At 42.5% G+C, this 19,457-nt stretch overlaps 1 protein-coding gene across 3 annotated transcripts in view; it reads left to right on the forward strand.

The window, feature by feature from the left end:
- COP1 (COP1 E3 ubiquitin ligase) overlaps window positions 1–19,457 on the forward strand; it is a 127,656-nt gene that overhangs the window by 75,581 nt on the left and 32,618 nt on the right. For all 3 annotated transcript variants that reach the window (XR_013931275.1, XM_080407518.1, XM_080407519.1), the window contains exons 16-18: window positions 13,464–13,581; window positions 17,479–17,603; window positions 18,694–18,854. Coding sequence is in view for 2 of the 3 variants with exons in the window: in XM_080407518.1 (XP_080263644.1) it covers window positions 13,464–13,581; window positions 17,479–17,603; window positions 18,694–18,854 (404 nt within the window). In the remaining variant the exon portion in view is untranslated. The remainder of the gene's footprint in view (window positions 1–13,463; window positions 13,582–17,478; window positions 17,604–18,693; window positions 18,855–19,457) is intronic.

A 19,457-nucleotide genomic window follows, 5' to 3' on the forward strand; every position in this document is an offset into this window, starting at 1 on the left:
GCAGATTGGTAGAGGAGAGAAACAGAACAGCTGCAACATGGTCAGAGCTTAAGATTTTGTGGAGTTAGTGTTAACCTTGATCAGGTCTCTAAAGCACTTCACTATGTTGTTCACGAGTTTGGACTCATGATGGTGCGGGTTCAGATAAAGTGGCCAAGGCAGGGAAATGTGGGGCAGGGCTGATGTGTGTTGGGTTTAGTACTTAAAGCCTCAAAGTTTGAGACTACTACCTACCTGCATTGGAGATAGCCAATTTGTGCTTTTCCATCTCTTTCCTCATACTTGCAATTGTGTGGCCAAAATTTGCCTTTTTTCTGGATCAGGTCATGCCCTGATCCTAGAACAGCAGTGCTAGCCCCAGACAGTCTTTTGGCAGCCTAAATTGCGACCAGCATTAACTAAAAGGGGCAAATCCTCAGCAGACATGAGGTCTTCTCCTAGTACTGAGGTTTCTCCCCTTTCCTGCTCTCTCTCCTTCTTATTCCCTTTGCTACCTATACAGTGACGCTGAGCAAGACCGTGTCCCAAGAAAGTGCTTTTCCTTCAAAGATGGTCTTGCCCTTCCCCAGCAGGTTTTGCATCGTATTCTGGCTTTGAATGCTGCTGCCTTTCTTTCATTGTTGAACGACCACAAAACTAACAATACTGATCGACAGCATCCAGCTTGTGGGAAGGACTACTGTTGCTATGTCAACAGCTTTGTATTCATTTGCAACTATTTACCCACCTCTTAAGATCTTAGCATCGCCCTTACGCACTTATAGTTCAGGGTCACATGTGGCTTCATCAGTGTTGTTCAATTTTGCTAATATACCTGGTGTCCAAGTGGGACCACTTTGGGGACCTTCCTTGACCGGTGAAATACTGATTATTATTTTTCTGCTACGGTAATGGGAGCAGTGATTTCTCTTTTCCCAGCATCTCTCTGTAGAGCTAGCCTTTCATGCTGCCTCACATCTGGGTGACTTGCTTGGCTTGTCAGTCAGCTCAGAAGAATGATGTGATATTAATGACCAAGAAGGCAGTGTACCTTTTTGGAAAGAGAATTAATGTTTTCCAGCTGAAAGCAAGGTCTTACCTTAATAGATTCTCATGGGTAAGTACTCTATTGCGAGCCTGCTGTCACTCAGAAAGAATCTATTTGCGTGAATATATGTTTAGGGTGGGGTTAGGCAGCTTCCTTGGGCTTAAGCTACAAGATTACTTTTAGCGTATGAATTGAGCACAGTGTTCAAAGGCACAGACAAAGGTTAGGCCTTTCTTGAAAGCCTGTAAAAACTTCACAGCAGTGCTCAGAATTCAGCCTTTAGGAAATCAGTATGGCGTGCAGCAGTCCAGGACTTTGCTGTTACTTGTATTGGACTTCACCCGCAGGTTGGCTTTTCTTGTGGGTGGTCAGTATCTTCCTCCAGTCCGTGATCTCTGAGGCTATCGGCAGGGGAAGCAGGGGGACAAGGTCCGTGTTTTGGAAGTGTATGCTTGTCGCCTTACAACTTAAACTCATTCCAGGATTCAGTGCAAAGGTTTTATTTGTTGTAACCTTTGAAAGCAGGTACAGCACTTCAGTCAGTTAATGGTTGTTTGGAGGAATCTCTGGTTTTGGCCAGTATGGTCATGATCATATTTCTGTCCCAACAGTACTTACTGTGGGGGAAGCACTGGGCTTAGTGGGATTGTTTAAGGTAACACAGTCTTGAAGACTTGACTTAAATGTTACCACTATTCATGGATGCTGGGATGTAAATGAAAGCAAAATATCAAACCTTACCTTCTGTCCTGGTGAAGACAATCTTTCTGGCACTGGTGGGTAGATCATTCTGCTTCTGTTCAGGACTGACAATTAGGAGAGCTGTGGCTGTGCAGTGTTGCTTAAACCTACAATTTTTTGCAGTTAAGCTGACTTGCCTGTGTCTGCATATCAGAGATGCTGCCAGATCAGCCAGGCAGTGCACAGTGTCTTCCTGCCTCACTGCAGCTGCTTCCTAGGAAATCATGAAGGGTCGTGAAACCACTCAGAGGTGTGCAGGGCATGCTGCGTGTGCAAATTTCACATAAGCTTCAGAGTTTAAAAGCCTATATAACTCGCACAAAAAGTAGTTTCTGACTTGTATTGGATAAAGTGTTTGCAATGAGTAGTGAGTAACAGTATAGAGACCTATTGGGAGTTTCCTGGCTTTATCCCAGAGGTCGTCACACTTCAGTAACAAGTGAACGAATAAAATGAACTTGAAAAGCTCCATTTGATTCTCTAGAGAAAAGGATAAATCTGTTATTACCAGAAATGAGCCTGCTAATTGTTTGTTTAAATATTCTTTTCCTGAACATTTTGTCTTACGAGTGGTGTAGAAGTCATTTAGTCAGTGTTACAAAATTCAAATTTAAATTGAAATGAGCCTTGAAATCCAGGAACAGATAGGCAACTCCAAGATTCATCTTTTCCTCGCAGTGCCAAATTGCTCTTGCTATGAGTTGTTGCTGCATCCCTTAGAGTTTAATCCTTTCTAACCTTGGCAGTTTCCAAAGTTGCGTTTTTTCTGGTAGCTTATTTGAGGGACTTGTTCACTGGAACGACATCCTCTGTGATGGCTTCCTGTGTTATCTCCTGCATAATTAGCTGTTCCAGCCTTTTATTTGGGTAGTGTGCACGATTAGACTTTTGTAACATACACTCCTATTCCCACACAAACTGGTGAAGATTGTCACGTTGCATAGAAAAAGCTGTAACCCGCAGATGCAGTGCGGACGTTCATCTCAAAAGGTATCTTTTCATAGTATCTAAGCATTGCATGAGTTTTTAAGGGAAGAGATTTTGAATGTTTGGGCTAGGTTCCTCTGAAGATGCCCTCTTAGCCATTTGAATCTCAAGATGACAAAGTAATTTGAGAAGATGTGTGTACAAATCTAGGCGTTCTTCACATGACTTCTTTCATTGCCTAGCTAGTGTACATTGCTTCTTTTCCACATTGGATACCTGTGTATCATCATGTGCTTTCCCGTGCTTATTTCCTTGTCTGCATGACCCACTATACCTTTGGGGGTTTGGTTTAAAAGTTCTTATCTGAAGCTTGAATATTAGCGATTGTGTCACTATATTTAATATCCGTTGTCTCTTGCAGTGGAGTCTGCTTTGAGGGCAGTTTATGTAATGAATCAGATCGCCATCTCCAGAACCTAGTATAGGAAGGCTTATATCTCCTCAGGCTAGTGAAGCAAAATGTCATTCCGGACTAAAATTGGGTTTGACTGATGATTTGGCAAACTTGGGTCTTCAGCTGCATATCGTAATGCATATGGCAGCAGCCTGTGCTTTCCATAGAGCCAGTTTGACTGCTCTGAAGCCTGTTTGGTGGCTCTTGTATGAAGTTTGCTGATGTGACAGAAACCTTAAAGTTGTTGCTTCATAAATACACTCCTAAAATATTAGGGAAGATGTTCCTTTTCATATCTGCCTTTCTTAATGTCTCAAGCTATTATCTATGTGATCTTTATCTCTTGGAGCATGTGGTCCCTGGGAGTCATGACTGTGCTGCCCCTTCCCTCTGTCGCAGCTCTGTGACATGCAGGACTTGGAGTCTTTCAAGAACCAGAGCTGACAGGGGTTTGCAGTAAGAGCAAATACTGCATGCAGAAAGTATCTTGAATGGGAAGAGATCTGTTCAGCAAATGAAGTAGTACTTTTGGCTTTGATAGGTGGATCCAGCACTCATTGGACAAATAAGACTCCTGGTGCTCATGTGAGAAGTTTTGGATCTTCTGAGATGTAGTCCATTTAGGCAGCACGGGTTGAAGCACCTTTTACTATAAAATTACTGTTCTTCACATGTTCTAGGAGTCTTGAAACCTGTTTTGGACATCAGCCTACTTGCACTGGTGCACATAGAGCCATACATGTTACATAACCATTGAGAAAAGTTGTATTAAGAGTCTGAACAGTATACAATTCTTTTTTCTCTTTCAGACATAAAGAATGAATTCTTCCAAAAGCTACAGGTTGTTAATGCTATTGTCTTGTCTTCACTGGTCTTGTAACATTAGTAAGTCTTCCTTATGCATACTGAATATCTTTTTCTCCAACAGTCTGATAGAAGGCAATCTTTGAATTGCACAAAACCCATATATCCCTTATTCCTGTGAGAAATCTTTGTAGCTCTTTAAAACCATAAAGGTCAAAATTTCAAAGGAGTTCTAGAGAAATCTGTTTTGCTTCCCCCTCCCATCAGAGCCCTTTTCTCAACTGATTAAGATATCTAATGTTTTATGTCTCCTCCTTCTCTCCTTAATAGTTATTTAGGGTGGAGGTTTTATGGGCTGCTGTGTCAAAAGCTTTAGACAAGTCAGTAAAAAATGTCCCCAGTGTGTAAAGACCATTATCCATAACCTGGCAAATGTCATCTGTAACTTCAAGCCATAGGGAATCTGTCGAATACAAAGGTTAAAAACCCAGTTGGCGGTTCCCATCAAGGCTGCTGTTCCCTTCATCTGTTCAGCAGAGGGAGATATAGATCTTTAGTGAAATGCTAGTGTTGATATACATTTTTTAAAAAAGAGTAGTACATCTGGTGTTAGTAAGAGATGAAAGTCACTGGCGGAAGCAGGGTATAGTCTTCCCTGCAGAGCTCTGTCAAAATATTTCAAGTGCTAACCTGAAACCCTGTGCTGTCGCATTCCTGAGCCTTTCCTTGGTAGAAGGAAAGGCAGAAGATGCTTATTGTGCTGTTGGTTTTGCCAGAGATTAAACTGAGGCTACCAGACACGTTTAATCTAACCTTAGCTCTCTTTTAATTCAGTTCTCATGGAGTGAACCTTTCTCATGTTGCTTCTTTTGTCATGTAGTCTGCCAAACAGAAACAGGCATTTTCCTTCTCAAAGCTGTGCTCTTCCGTTGTTTAAATGAAAACCTGGACTGGATTTGTGTTGGATTCCCTAAATATAAGATTTCAGATGCTGTATTTGTATTGAATTCCCTAAATACAAATTTTTGGGGGGAGGCTGTTGCCTATCATCTGTATTGCAGAGTAGGAAAATGAGATTGAGTTGTCATCCCCGAATACCCATGTGCCTTCCTCTGCTTTAGAAACTTCCTTTCATCTCCTCACAAACATCACGGGCTCTGTGGCTTCCTCACTTGAAAGGTTGGAGGTTTTTAAAAGATTTTTGCCACCAGCAAAATAAATCTTTGCTTAATCTTGTATAGCCTTCAGAGCTGTAAGGGAAGAGCATGTGGGGGAGGCTTTGACCTGCAGGGAGAATATCTACTGAATGCTTTTCCAAAGTTCAGTCCCTTTTTGCATAGCTGTTGAATGTTTGACACCTATGAGGATGGGGTGTGCGGGAGCTCCCTGGGGGGTCTGGTAGAATGGCGTATGAGACCACTTTTCTAGGCAGAACTAACTAGCAAATATTAAGTACCACATCCCAAATCAGCTTGGGCACACACATGAAACACAAAATAAGGGCATTGGCCCACAGCAACAAACTGGAACAGAGCATTGCCTCTAGAAGAGATTGCTCAGATTCCTGCAGGGCAACAGAAAGGTTATTCAGAGAAAGGACTGTTCCTTTACTGCAAAGGGAACTCCAGGTAAAAAGAGGAGGAAAAAGCAAATGCATCAAATGGGTAATTTTATCTTAGTTATAGAAACAAAGTACTTGTGATTTCTTCTGCTGGAACAGAAAATTGTGAATACAAAGTCGTATCCAGCAAACATTTTAGTGTGCCTGTAACAGTGGCTGTTGGGATAAAATTTTCTTGTTTTATTGGGTGGTGGTTTTGTTTTGCAGGGAGATTTTAGACAGGAAAAATAAATACCAGTTAGCTTTACCTGCGCTGCAGTGTTTTACAGGAAGATGTTGGGGTAAAATGGATTTATTTCTGCTCTCTCCTTCTCATGTGATTTGTCATGCTGCAAGTGGAAAACAGCACACTGCATTCTTCAGCAAAATGCTCCGGATAGTTTTGTCTGTCAAAGGTTCTTTGCTTCAGGCTGTATGAAACCCATTTTTAATCTCCTTTCTTACAGTAAGGGAAATGGTTTGTAAAGAGGGCACTGATGTCAACTCATTGCTGTTGATATTATCTAATTTCTTCTTCAGAAAATTCTTGTGCTAATTTTTGGTGCAAGGCTTTGTTCACTTGAATTAAAGTCCACTTTTTTTTCCCCCATCCCTAATGCATTGTCATCTCTTCTCTCTCCCCAGAGCATCTGTTTCCTTTATGTAGTGGAAATGATCACATTCTCTTCTCTCTCTGAAATGGCTTGTGATAGGCCAAAGCCTGTGCTGATCATATCCCATTCCAGTATTACTCTGTCAAGTAAAATAAAGACATTTATAGTGTGTTGGCTGGAAGGCTTCCTCACCGTTCTTTGTCAAATGCCCAAATGCCACCCTGCATTCCTGTTGCTGTAATAAAGACCCTTGATTTTTTCCTCTATGTACTCTCTTCTGCCCTGGAAGAGACCCAAGATTAAAAATAGTCTTTTTGATGGTCCCTGCATGAAGGTTCTCCTGTCTTGTTGAGCTGAATTATTGCCAAAGATGGAGTGTTCAACTGTGCTATGTTCACCAGTCTACTCTCCAGAGCAGGACCCGCATGTGATGTTCAAACTCCAGCCTGCCTCTCTGCCATAGGAGAGATTAAATCTCCACCCTAAACTTTTTGAACAAGCCACCTCAGTCACATGAAGATCTCTTAAGTGCTGTTGTTTGGTATTACAGGCTTGGCAGCAGTTCAGCAGTTCTCAATTTTCTTCTTCACTAGTTAGGAAAAAAAAATGAATTAATGAAGAACTAAGGTTGTATGGCAGGGCTTCATGCCACCCCATCATGTGGGAGTAGGTAAACAAAACCTGAAATATCTGAGAAGCCAGAAACTTGTGCAGCAAAAATTGCCTAATCATTAATGCTGTAATGCTGAGAGGTGGGCTAATGCCTTTCCTTTCTTATGTCAATAACTAACAGTTTAAGCAAATTTGGATTAAAAAAAAAATAATTCTCCCTAGTTTTTTGATGTAGTAGCAATTTTTAAATGCAGCTAAGATGGGAGAAGAGTCTACAGAATTTCTGTCTTTGCAAGTGCTCAGAGTTTGACTGAGTAGGACCCTTGAACACAATTATTTAATTTGCAAGTTGAATCCAGCTTCACAGTTGTCACTTGCTTGAATGGGAAGTCAGACTGGCTGGATTCCAGAGTTCCCTTCCAACCTTTGCTATTCTACAACTTTCAGGGCCCTTGAGCAAAAATGGGTTTCTAACAGAAGTTGTACTCTACGTAGGATTAAGTTTCAGTTTGGTCTTCCTTATCATTAAATCCCGAGTTGTCTTTTGACCAGCCTCTGATATTGCTGCCGTTGCAGGGAGGCTCTGTTTCCTGGCGTGAAGATATGTAAAAGATCCACTGGAGAGGTTGAGTTTTCTTATTAATAGCTTTTAGTTAGTCTCTAAGAAAGTATGAAGCTTGTTGGATGGCTTTGAGGTCAAGAGAGTGTTGAAGCTTTTGTAGGTCTCTTCTCAAATTAAAGGAGCTTTTTATTAAAGCGTGTTGTCTTCAAGACTGGGGTTCTGATAGCAGCCGTCTGACTTTTCTCAGATTTTTGAGAAAGAGCAGCACTTGTTTACCTGGCCCTTTTTTGGGTTTCTGTAAGGACCAAAGCATTTAATCTGCCAGGTAATCTTCAGTGTACTATGATAAAGTACGCTGTAGTACAGTGATCTGAGTTTATTTTTAAGTCAGGATGTTGTTCCTTTTTACCTCTTTCCTCTTTTCTTTTCGCTAATAGAAGTTTTTAATAGTGAAAACTGAGGTTGCATGGGAGCTTCCTGATCCTGTTTCCATTTTTAGTCTAGCCAAAAGCTTTACCTCTGAGGATGCAAGCTTTCTTATACAAGAAATCACACCAAGCCTGGCTGAAAGAGACTTTTGGTTAACCCATCTTGACGTTAAAGTTCTGTTCTTCTACTGCTTGTTTACCTATGTTCAACAAAAATTCTTTAAGATGGCTTGCCCTCTCCTGCATGGCATACCACTTAAGGGAGGACAACGTGTATTCTTTGCTTTCATCTAGAGACACTTGAAACACCAGCTTTGGTTTGAACGACTGGGCTCTGGACACTTGAAGGCATAAAGATATGATGAGATTTTCCTGCTGAACGAGGTGCTTAGGTACAGTTTTAGGTAGCTCTGAAGGCTTCATTCTGTCAGCTTTGCATGCTGCATAATTTTGCTTACACTTGGTATACAGAGGAGAAACAAGTGAAAGGAAAGATCAATTTCTATAGGTAGATGTTTAAATATGAGTAATTGGATTTCAGCTAACCCCTTCAATATGTATTGAGCCATGGAGGTATCCCTCAGGATCTCAGGAATAATTTTTTTAACCAATGAAAGTAAATACAGAATGAAGTGCCACAAAATCATTCCTCTTTCATTCTGACGACTATTTGGAGGCAAGCAGAGGTATCTTGCACCATATCTGCTCTGACTGTTTAAATCTTGTTGAACAACTCATTTAGATGCATCCCTCAGACTACAAATGTCTCTTAATCTTACTACTGATGTACAGAATTTCAATGGTGAAAACAGGCAGCCTTGATTCAAGCTTGAATTTCGTGTGGAGGAAAACAGATGAAGCTGAGGGAATAATCAGCTGAGGACATGAGTTACTAGATGCAGCAGATCAGATCATCATGGTCAAAGAAGCACAACAGAAACACGTTAAAGGTTGTGCTCCAGCCTGAACTTTGCTTTCAGTAAAGCATCTGTAGTATGAGGCAAGCAGCACTACAGGCTATAGCCAGAGCATTAATATATGAAATGAATTTGAGCCCAAGTTTGGTATTGAAGATCTTTTATTAAAAAAAAAAAGTTCAAAATGTGCTTTAACAGAAGACTTCTAACAGATCACTTAACATCTGGCTGCCTACCCTAAACTTTGGTTTTGAATACGGGTATCTGCTTGGCTGTAACATTCATCTGACGTGTAGCAGTGAGCACCACTTATATTCTCAAGTCTATAAGCACTGAAAAATCCAAGTAATGTAAATTACTTTTTTTAATAGATCGATAATCTAAATATTGAACAGTTGAGAAATACACATTTCTAAATGATTGAAATAAGAAAAATGATCATTGATTTTCTAGCCGTTCGGTTTTCCAGAGTAGAGCCACAGAACCTTTGTATGCAGCTCTTGGCTTTCTAGTTGTTACATCCGTTGAATATAAAACTGTTGCATTGCAGGTAAATTTTTGTTTTGCTGTCCTTGGCTTGATATCCCTTTGAGTAAGTGTTTTTTGGTTGAAAAAAGCTGGGGGGTGGGGGGGTGTCTTGTGAGTTAGCTCATGCTGGTTAATGTTCATGGTGAAAGTGGGTGAAGTAGATGACCCAGAAGATGAATGTTACTTTGGATTGCTCTGCTCTTCAGTTTGTGTGTTGCTGCTACCCAGCGTGTACTAGTACTCAGTGAAAGATGAACAGCTGCTGTGTGATGCTCTTTCCTAACCCTTGCCTTCTCTTTCTGGAGCTGCTGCTTGTCAGCACGCATTAAGAGCTTTGCAATAGGTGATGTTGAACCTAATGCCTGCTAGTAACAGCTGTTTTGTGAGTTTTATTAACAGACTTAAGAGTAAGGAAAATCATGTTTAGCAAAAACAGATTTTGTCTTTTTTGGTTTTTTGTTTGAACAACCAAAAATCTAAGAGCAATTCCATCTGTCTGAACAACTCTGAAATTACCTGAGATGCTGCTGGCTCCATTAGCGATTTCCAGCTCTCTCTTTTTAGAAGTTTTTAACCTGATTTCCTAAGATCACATAATCATATCATCAGTTTATTTGCTGTGTCCTCACCCCTGCAACCAAGCTGATGTGAGGACTGAGATTGAGAAGGGGCAGATCACTTCACCTTGTACGTCACAAAACCATCCTTCCTTTTTGCCCTGTTCCTGTCAGCTGGAGCCTTGCGAATTTATGAACTACCGAGCAACGAGGGATGCCATCGTTTCTGGCGCAGGTTCTTACTGAAAGGGTGGTGAGATTTTTTTGAAGTTTGGAAAAATCTGAGTTCTTGATCAGTTGTCATTGGATGGCTCAGCTGTTCTTGAGCGTTTTGGAAAAGCATTATTTAAAAACTCAGGCTTGTGGTCAGAGACCTCTCAGCAGCAGTGGCAGAGCTTGGCTGCCCTTTTTGCCTTCTGAGATAACTTTAAAAAAAATTTTAAAAAATGGTCTGCCAGGAAACATTTGAATTCAGAAGGTGCAGCAGCAGAATTGTCGTGTTCAGCTTCTGCAGTGACATTGAACTAGATGAGAATTGCTTCAGAGTGTTTAATTTGTTATGGTATATATACATGTTCTTTCCTATTATCTCATATATATTTCAATTTAGCCTGAAAGCTAAAGAAAAAGTAAAGCAGTGAGCTGTTGCTGCCCAAGGGTTAGGCCATGAGGCTTTTAACTGTGGAAATGTCATTTCCAAGTTGAAATTGTTCTAAGTGAGTTTTCTGGTTGAGGTGGTAACTGTAGAGCTGCAAAAAAAATTGCCAAATAATAATTTTAATGCTCATGATTGAGAAGCAAATACCTTGTGCATCACTAGTTAGCGATGGAGTATGTTCCATGATTCTTCCAGGGATGCCAAGGTCAGGAGCCGGTGGTGGGATGCTGGATCCACTTACAGGCTCTTGCAGAGTTCAAGAAGCATTTGATTCCCCTCAATGCCTACTCTGTTTTCTTTACCTTTAGCTGCCTTTTAGGACTAACTCATTCTCTCAGCTTTCTGGAGCACCCTGCCACCTTGCCTTGGACCTGCTGGCGTGCTTGGGCTGCAGCCCATCACGGACAATTCTGGTTCATCAAACTCTGCTAGGCGAGGCTCCTGCTGGAGTACCTGGGAGTTGTATTTTTCTCATTTAGCTTCACTTTTGGGCTTCTACTTCCTCAGCAGATGGCATTTTTATCATGTTTTTCAGAAAGTCCATATGGCCTACAAGAGAGAGTATCTCTTTAATTGTAAAACATGACCACCTGTTCTGATTTTAATGAATGCAGTGAGCATTCGTCTTCATATATCTACTTAAAAATAGCTGCTTCAATTGAATTAAAAAAAACCCACCACCTCAGTTAGGCACCAACACTTCAGCTGCTGAAATAATCAATTAATAATTAAGTGGCTAATTTTAGAACCCACTGGCCTTGCCCATTCCCTCGGACTTACTGTGATGAGAGCAGACAGTGATTGATTGCCCTGCCGATGCCAAGAGGCACATGCAGTGGTGGGGCCAGATGCCGGCAGGCTTAGAGCTGTTTATTGCGATATTTAGAAGGTGAATGCAGCTTCATGCATTTGCTTTGCAAATGGACTTGTCTTTCCTGCTACAGCTCTTTCCTTTCCACATTGCTCCAGCTGCTCACATGCAGCCATCCACAGGTACCTCTTTCCCTGCCACCCTTTGAAGGATAAAATCTGATGCTCAAAAGGTATCCTAATGACTGGCCAGCTGGAGAGGAGGTTGAAACTGTAAGCAAAAACAGACTTGAAAGGTTTATCTGCTAACTGGCTCCTAATAAAAAGCCCTGCTAGAACCATTCTGCTCATTAAAATAACAATTGCTAGTTAACTGTTTCATAGCTCCTGCAGCAGGTCCACTGGCCAGATGAGAAAACATATTGAGCTCATGTTTTCAGAGAGGTGTAAGGGACCAGGATGTCCGAATCTTGTTAAAGGAGTGTTAATGCTTAATTCGGAGTCCCACTGAAAATTAACCCCTTTATTGAATTAGCCTGTCGGAGCATCATCTTGTTCTAAAGCTAACTAAAATACCCAAAGGGTAGGAACACACTGCGGTTTTGGTTGATAGATGTTGGCTGTTGGGAAGGGATTTAATATTTCAGAGGTGGAAGAAACAGGAGCGTTGGAAGGAGAGTGCTCGGGGGTACAGCATTTGCCAGCATTTCAGCGCTAGCAGTAATGGGTGCAATAGCTGCTGGGTTTCAACACGACAGGGTAATTTGACAGTTCGGTGTAAGTGGTGGAGAAAACTTGGTGTGTCTGCTTGGAGTGTCCGCTTTTACATATCTGTCAAGGAGGGAGAAAGCTCTTAGAGGAGAAGTCTCTGAACCCATCATATTATGCAGAGAGCAAGGTGCTGGAAGCAGTTAGAGGGGAAGGCAACTTGCCTGCTTACCTCATTTTACTGAAGGTGTTTCTGACACAGCCCCCCCATCCAATTAGTCTGTTAATATGGGGGAGAAGCTACCCTTGCCAGTTTGATGGTGGTTGCTGTAGCCTGATCAATGTAAATCCAGTTATCTCTCAAACCACATGGGATTTTGAGACAGCTGGGTGTTGTTTGTATGGCTGAGAGCCCTGCTTTGAAATGCTGTGCAAACACAAAAATAACCATAGCTATTGGCATTTAAATTCATTTCTATGTAATCTTTGTGATTAACTTCCATTGGTGGGGTGTTATTTCAGTGGGAGGAGGGTCAGAGCGGTTTTCAGCTGACGTCTGGGTATCACAAGTTGCTTGGTGAGAAAGGCGTCCAGCTCTGTTTCCCTGCGTGTGTGTGGCCATCCCTCCTTGCGCTTCCAAAATAGCAGGCAATAATTAAATGAAGTTCAACATTAAAGGCTGAAAGTCAGGAAGGGAGAAGCTTATTAACCTTGTTGAGCCAGAAAAAGTACTGCGGGTCTTTGGGGCTTGGGTCTTGTGGGGTTTTCTGTTCTTGTTTTTCTGTTTTCTTGGGAATTGACATTTGGTTGTGCAGAAAATAAAATGTATCGCTAATTCTGTGATCCCTTTATGTGGTTGTGTCACTGAAGAACATCTATAAATTAAATCTTAAGAACTGGAATTTAGTCTGTTCTCTCATTAGCAGAAATGCTAATTCTCTGTTGATTGTTAATAAAGTCAAGGGAAAGAAGCAAAAAACACAAGTATGGAGGTTACCCATTTAGCGTAAGCGTGAGAAATTTAATCCTTACTTTCCGTGATCCAATTTAAGTAGGAGACAGTTTTTAGCTTTGAGCTCTCCAGCAGTTTTCCAAGAGGGCACCGCTTGGGGAAGAAGAAGGGAATGCAGGGAACTACAAATGGCACTTGGAGTGGCTGGGCAGGGAGCCAAGAGGGCAGGCAGGAGAGGCAAGAGTCCTTTTGGCTGCTGGCTTGCCTACGGGCCACGTGAGGTTTGCAGGAAGATGTGTGTATGTGCATGCACATGTGGATGCACCTTTTTCCTTTGCTGACTCTTTGAAAGGCCGCTCAGACTGTTGCGGACTGAGTATTGGGGCCATTTTAAGAAGCCTGTTTAAACACTCCTTTGCTATAGTGCAGACTGTTTATCCCAGCTGAGGCTTTAAGTGAGATGTAGAAGCTGCAGGCAGGACTTTTGTTGTGAGCTGACTATTAGAGGTCCCGTGCATCCTTCCCAGCTGATTAAATTTTGTCCCTTTTCTTTCTTATCTCCAGATCACTGTGTTCACTACTACGATCTTCGCAACACTAAGCAGCCAATTATGGTGTTCAAAGGGCATCGCAAGGCAGTCTCCTACGCAAAATTTGTGAGTGGAGAAGAAATAGTCTCTGCGTAAGTATTGCCTTTTATGTAGGCTAAAAACTTTGTAGCCCTTGCTTGCTGGCGTTCTTCAGGGCCATCGTGCAAGTTCGCCTGTGTGGGTGGGTGTGCTCGCTAGCTGCTGTGCTTTTGGGAAGCAGATCATTGCTTTTTTCTAAGACAAAAATAGACATTATTCCTGGTGTCACTTAGCTCTGCTCTGTCTTGTGGAGCTAAAATGACAGAGAGGAATATGGAGACAACTAGACGCAGATCCAGACCACGAGCCCTGACTTTGGGAAGCTGTAGGTGGACTCTCTTAGTGCTGTGAGTGCTGAGGGTGCTTCTGACTAGAGCTCTGCTGCAGAGAAGGCTGCTGGCAAAGCCCTGAGAGCAGTAATCTGTGGTAAAACAGAGCTGATGAGCAACAGAAGTGATCACATGGCGCTACTGTGTCTGAAGAGGAGGTTTAGCCACAGCCTGAAAGCAACTCGAGTAGGACTGACTGTTCTCTTCTTTGGTAGTTTATTATCTGCTCTGTCAAGGCCCTTTTTAGGATTATACTTGAGTTAGAAAGTAAGACAAGGAGAAGTGTTGTGTTTTGTGGTCCTAATGATGCAGCTTTTCAGCCAGAGGAGACCATAAGGTCTGCTATGAAGGCCCTGAAGAATAATATTCTACAGCTTCTGTTCAGTTGTGTGGCCAGATGCAGCTGCCTCAGGGCTAGGTGGGTTTTCAGTCATGTGGCAATGAGGGTGTCTGTCAAATAGCACAGTGAAAGGTTTGACAGACTGGCTACAAACCTCTTCAATAAACCAGAAGTGAGCCCCTCTTACATGGTGGGGAAAACCCCAAGTAATCTTGGGGGGCTGCAGGGCAATCTTTGGTCTCAACACTCTCAGGGGTAACATCTGAGGGCAGCAGGGATGGATCACACGGGTAGATCTAGTCCTAGGAAGCATGTACCACTGTATCCAGCCCATGATTATCCAGCGTGGCTCTATCCTGTGTTTTCAACAGTTTGCTCTAGAAGCCTGGAGCCATCGCAAGGCATTTTAAGTTGTATTCAGGCTGCTAGTGAGTTGCTCTGAGCTGAACTGTGTGATGGAAGATTCCCTGGTGGCTTCTGATACTGTTTATATTTAATCAGCTCCACTCTTCTTATTTCCATGAACAGTCTATAAGGGTGCAGATTCATACCTAGAACACAGAGAAAATTAAATGTAATGCTTTGAACCAAATCTGAGTAAGAAGAAAAGGTTTAATAGAAGCAGGAGGAGGCTAGAAATGTTTTACAGCCATGATCTAGTGGAGCATCATCTCTGGGATGTTTCAGGACAGAACGGCCTTGTCCTGCTTGAACCAACTGTCTGAGAAAGCTTATCCCACAGTCCTGGGAGGAATATCGATAGAGCTGTCAGACTTGGTCAGGCAACAACAGGGTGAGGTGACTAACTGGAGGATTCACCTACCTTTTTCTGCAGGAACAGAAAGAAGTGTCAGAGAGAAAGGATTATTTTTCGTGCCTTTCTTTTGCAAATTGAGGCGAGGAGGCAGCAGTAGTGATTCCCGAAAATCAAGCACTGATTTCTTTTTAAGAAAAAATTATATGTATATTCAGATTCTTTAGATTTCTAGCTAAAGCTGTTTTATAGATTGCATTGATTTACTTTGCCTTGTAGAGTTAGATTTTTGACCTCAAGGGTGTTCAGAACTGCCTGGTATTTAGCACAACACATTGATTGCAGTGCTGATTTACAGAGAGACAGATCTAACAGAGCAGCACATCCATGATATTTTTTGGAAAAGGGTATGAAACCAGAAGAGCAGTGCAACACCAGGAGGATCAATGGTCTTTTTCTCTCTTTGCAGTCCAGTGGCAGATAATATTCTTTTATGGCATGTTTATCCTAAACAACGCAAATGTGGCTAGAGCTTGATGGGGATTTGTTAACAGTAAAGCATTCTATTAGTAATAGTCTTTAAGTGTGTTTATTTTAATGAAGCCATCTAGAATGTGTGCTATTAAAATATAGAGGTTAAGTGCCTGCATATACGAGGTCTTCTTGATGGGTTAGCTAATAGCAGAAGCTGTCACAGGAATCTGACAACTTGTAGACCAGGGATTAGTCTTTTGCTGCTTTACCCTGCCTTCAGGAAAGTTTAGTTTCCAGGCAACTCTGAAGCTTTTAAAAGCAGCGTTTTAAAAATACATCTGCCCTAATAGCACAGAAGGTACCTCCCTATACTTGTGGGCCAAAAAAGCAGCAGTGTATATCTTTTTGCCATTTCTATGCGCTGTGCTGTTACTGTGATGGTAAGGACAAGGGAAGGGAAGGAGGAGTGAGCAGCAGTGTAGTGCAGGGATGGATTTGGAACAAAGATCAAGCTGAATACTGTGGTTTAGCTCCCCCCCCTCCTCCCCTCCCCCAGTCAAGACCTGGGATGAGGAATGCACTCCTGCTTAAGTCATAGTATTACAGATAAAGTTCATACCTTCGTTCTGATCTGACCTCATACTATTATTACAAATGACTAACAAATCTTGCTGCAACTCCCTTATCGCTCCTTTGTCATTCCAGCTGTCATTGAGGATCGAGATAAGGTTTTTGCAGTATAGCACGAGGTGCATCTCTCCTCTCTTGTGCTATATTTTTAGGTAAATGTGACATTGGTGCAGGGCCAATGTCTTATGTTGTTGGCAATATTTGATGGATCTTGGGTGAGGTTTTTTCCCTCAACTCTAAATATTTGGAAAGCAGCAAGGTTGGGTGACACAACCTGCATGAGGGGAGCATTGCCTGCCTCCCCTCCTTCCCACCCAGGAGGCTGTCAGGTCCTGCTCCCAGTCTCTTTCAAACTGAAGATCAAAACAGCGCTACCCCTTTCCTCAAGGGTAGCTTCAGGGGGCTCTGATCCCACCATGTCACCATTTGTTCCCTTACTGTGGAGCCCATCGCCTTAAGTCAGTGAGCGCCAGAATATCAGAGCCTGGCAACTGCTGAAGAATAACTCTGGTGAAGTAAGAGAGGCTCGTGTCCCCTCAGGTTTGGGGTAAGAAATTAATCCTGTATCTCCCAGAAACCTGGGATCTTCATTTCAGTTGAGCTCTGCCAGGCAGAGGAGAGTACCTCCACCTTCGTTGTCTTGCCAAAGGGAAGATGTATGCTTACAGCAAATAAAAAATAATAAAAAAAAACCCAACATTTTGAAGGCATGTATGTTTGCATGTAGGGGAGCAGTGGAAAACATCAATTTTGTTTTAATCCTGACAGAGTTTGGATATTTTTACTTGTCCTGTCTAGCTTTGCTGCCAAGGTGAAAAAAGAGGAAGTCTGAGATTTGTATCCGTGCAGTCTCAATTACACATGAGTAAACAACATCAGCTGAATAGTAATAGCAACTCTGAGCCCCTATAAGTTTTTATATGCTGCTGCTTGGTATTGGGCAGGAGAACATGCTTTTAGGGCAGCTGGAGGGGGAGGAGACTGCTTCTTACCAGTTCTGTAAAGGCATGAATGAGAGTTGCAGCCAGCACAGAAAAGGGAAGAGATTTTGTTCATGCTGTAAAGGTTTAAAACCAAAAAATAATAAAAAAAAAAAATCAGTGTGTCCTGGATCTTGAGGGGGCAGTGATGTCCCAAAAGCTGTACAGTTCAGTGGAGGACTCCACAATTGATAGGAAAAGGAAGAGTAATATTTCAGGGAAGTTTTTTAGTCAAACATGTAATATGCTTTGACAGGCTTCTAAAATAATGTGATACCTTTCCGAGCTCAAGCTGAGTTGCATATGATTGAAAGCAGGATAAATTTTCTGGAGTGCACTAAGACTTCCTATGTTTACCTTGCAAGTAGGGTGTTAAGGACCAGGGTTGCGAGTGAGGAGTTCCTGCTGTATGGCAGCAGGGTAACTTTAGGTATTGTTTTCAGGTCAACAGACAGTCAGCTGAAGCTGTGGAATGTAGGGAAGCCTCACTGCTTGCGCTCCTTCAAGGGTCACATCAATGAGAAGAATTTCGTAGGGCTGGCTTCCAACGGAGACTACATTGCCTGCGGTGAGTAGAGCAGCCATCCTGACAAACGCTAATGGGACTCGTCGAAGCTGATGCCTCTCCAGTTGCAAAGCACATCAGAAGTTGTGTTACATAGCTGCATAGGCTTTTTAACAGACAATTTTCCTAAACTTCTACCTTCCTTTCCTTCTCAGGGAATGGCATATGGAGCCCTGACCTAAGGGACTCTGTTGGCTTCCTCCTGCTTCAGACGAGTTCTTTGTCTATGACGATTCAGACTTGCTGTCACCAAAAATCAGCTGCTAATGTAGTTGCTGTTGATATGACTTAAGTCTTTCAAGTTTAAGAATTGACACATCTTCCCAAGGAAAGGCAGTAGCCTGGACCACACGAGGGTCCTGTACTTGTCACTTAGTGCAGCATTCTGTGTGGTGAAGCTACACGCTCACTGTGAACAGCTCCCTAGAAGGCTGAATCATCCTGAAGCAGTTAGCCCTTTGGCTGTTTCTATCCTTTCACCACCGAAGTTACACTGTTGAACCTCTGTAAATCCACAGGTCCTGGTAGGAAAGCAGCGACAGGCTCATAGCTGTGGGGTAAGCAGGACAGCTGTGCCAGCACTGAAGGGAGGAGCTTAGCTTGTGTATTCTCTGTGATCTCTGTACTATTTGCAAGGCAGAAATTGGGATGGATTTCTAAATAAAGCCTGCACACTGTCTAGTCTCTCTTACTTAAACCTCCACGGACCAAACTGTCATACTTGATTATGGCAAGCAAAACTGTGACAGTGTTACCTGCCTTAGGGCTGTAACGCCGAGCAGGCTGAGTGTAGTGGTGTTTCATGTGGTAGCGTAGATGCTCTGCCCTAAGGAAGTTATGGGGGACGGTTGGGATCCCGTATATTTTGCAAGTGTGCTGCATACTGCAGTTGTCTTGTAATAAAAGCTGGTCCTGTTACTAAGCATTGTGAAAGTTTGCTGAGGAGTACTCCCAGTTGCCAGGGCACCGTGATGATGATAACTACAAGGAAGAAATATCTGGCCTTGTCTTAAGGCTTCTTAGCTCTTTCATTGTTTCTTTCTCTTCCTGCTACCAGAGCCTAATCTTGTATATTTATTTTTTTTATCTCTAGGAAGCGAAAATAATTCCCTTTACCTATACTATAAGGGCCTCTCAAAGACACTGCTGACATTCAAGTTTGATACAGTGAAAAGTGTCCTGGACAAGGACCGGAAAGAAGATGACACAAATGAGTTTGTGAGTGCTGTATGCTGGAGGGCATTACCAGATGGGGTAAGCTTTCTGCTCAGACACCCAGCTGGGTGCAAAAGGAATGCCTCCTGCTTTTTCTCACAAAATAGAATTGCTGGGGGTTTGACTGCACTTGGTATTTTCCCGTTTATGGGTATTGCAGATAGGCATGAGAATGTGAAGATCTGCAGGGTAGTTGAAATGCTGGGGGCGAAGGGACTGCTGTGCTCTTAACTCTTCTACCTGGGTGTTTGAATTTCTCTACTTGGCATCTGAATTCCCAAAAGCAGCATTGTATTTCTGGCACTTAATTGTTTTTGTAGGCACATTAGCAGGTTTTTGGATGTTTTAATGAAGGCACCTGCAGGTACTCGGTGTGGAGCCTTATCTCGATGTTACTGTTTCTGTATGGGCTTGGTCATTGAAATACAGCCCCCGTGTTTAGATGAGTAGATATGTAAAAGAGGCGAGCCCAGACTCAGTCACCTCAATGACTGTTCCAGTGACACCTAATTCATATACGTAGCATGTGTACTAATGCTGCAGGCAAACCTGACACAGCTTTTGTGAGAGTGGCCTTTTGGCACAGAGCTGCTCTGGAGAACAAAATGCTGCTTTTAAATTCAGAGTGCTCTTGAAAACCTT

The sequence above is a fragment of the Falco punctatus genome (genome assembly GCF_963210335.1).
Source record: "Falco punctatus genome assembly, chromosome: 11".
In the NCBI taxonomy this organism is placed as follows: domain Eukaryota; kingdom Metazoa; phylum Chordata; class Aves; order Falconiformes; family Falconidae; genus Falco; species Falco punctatus.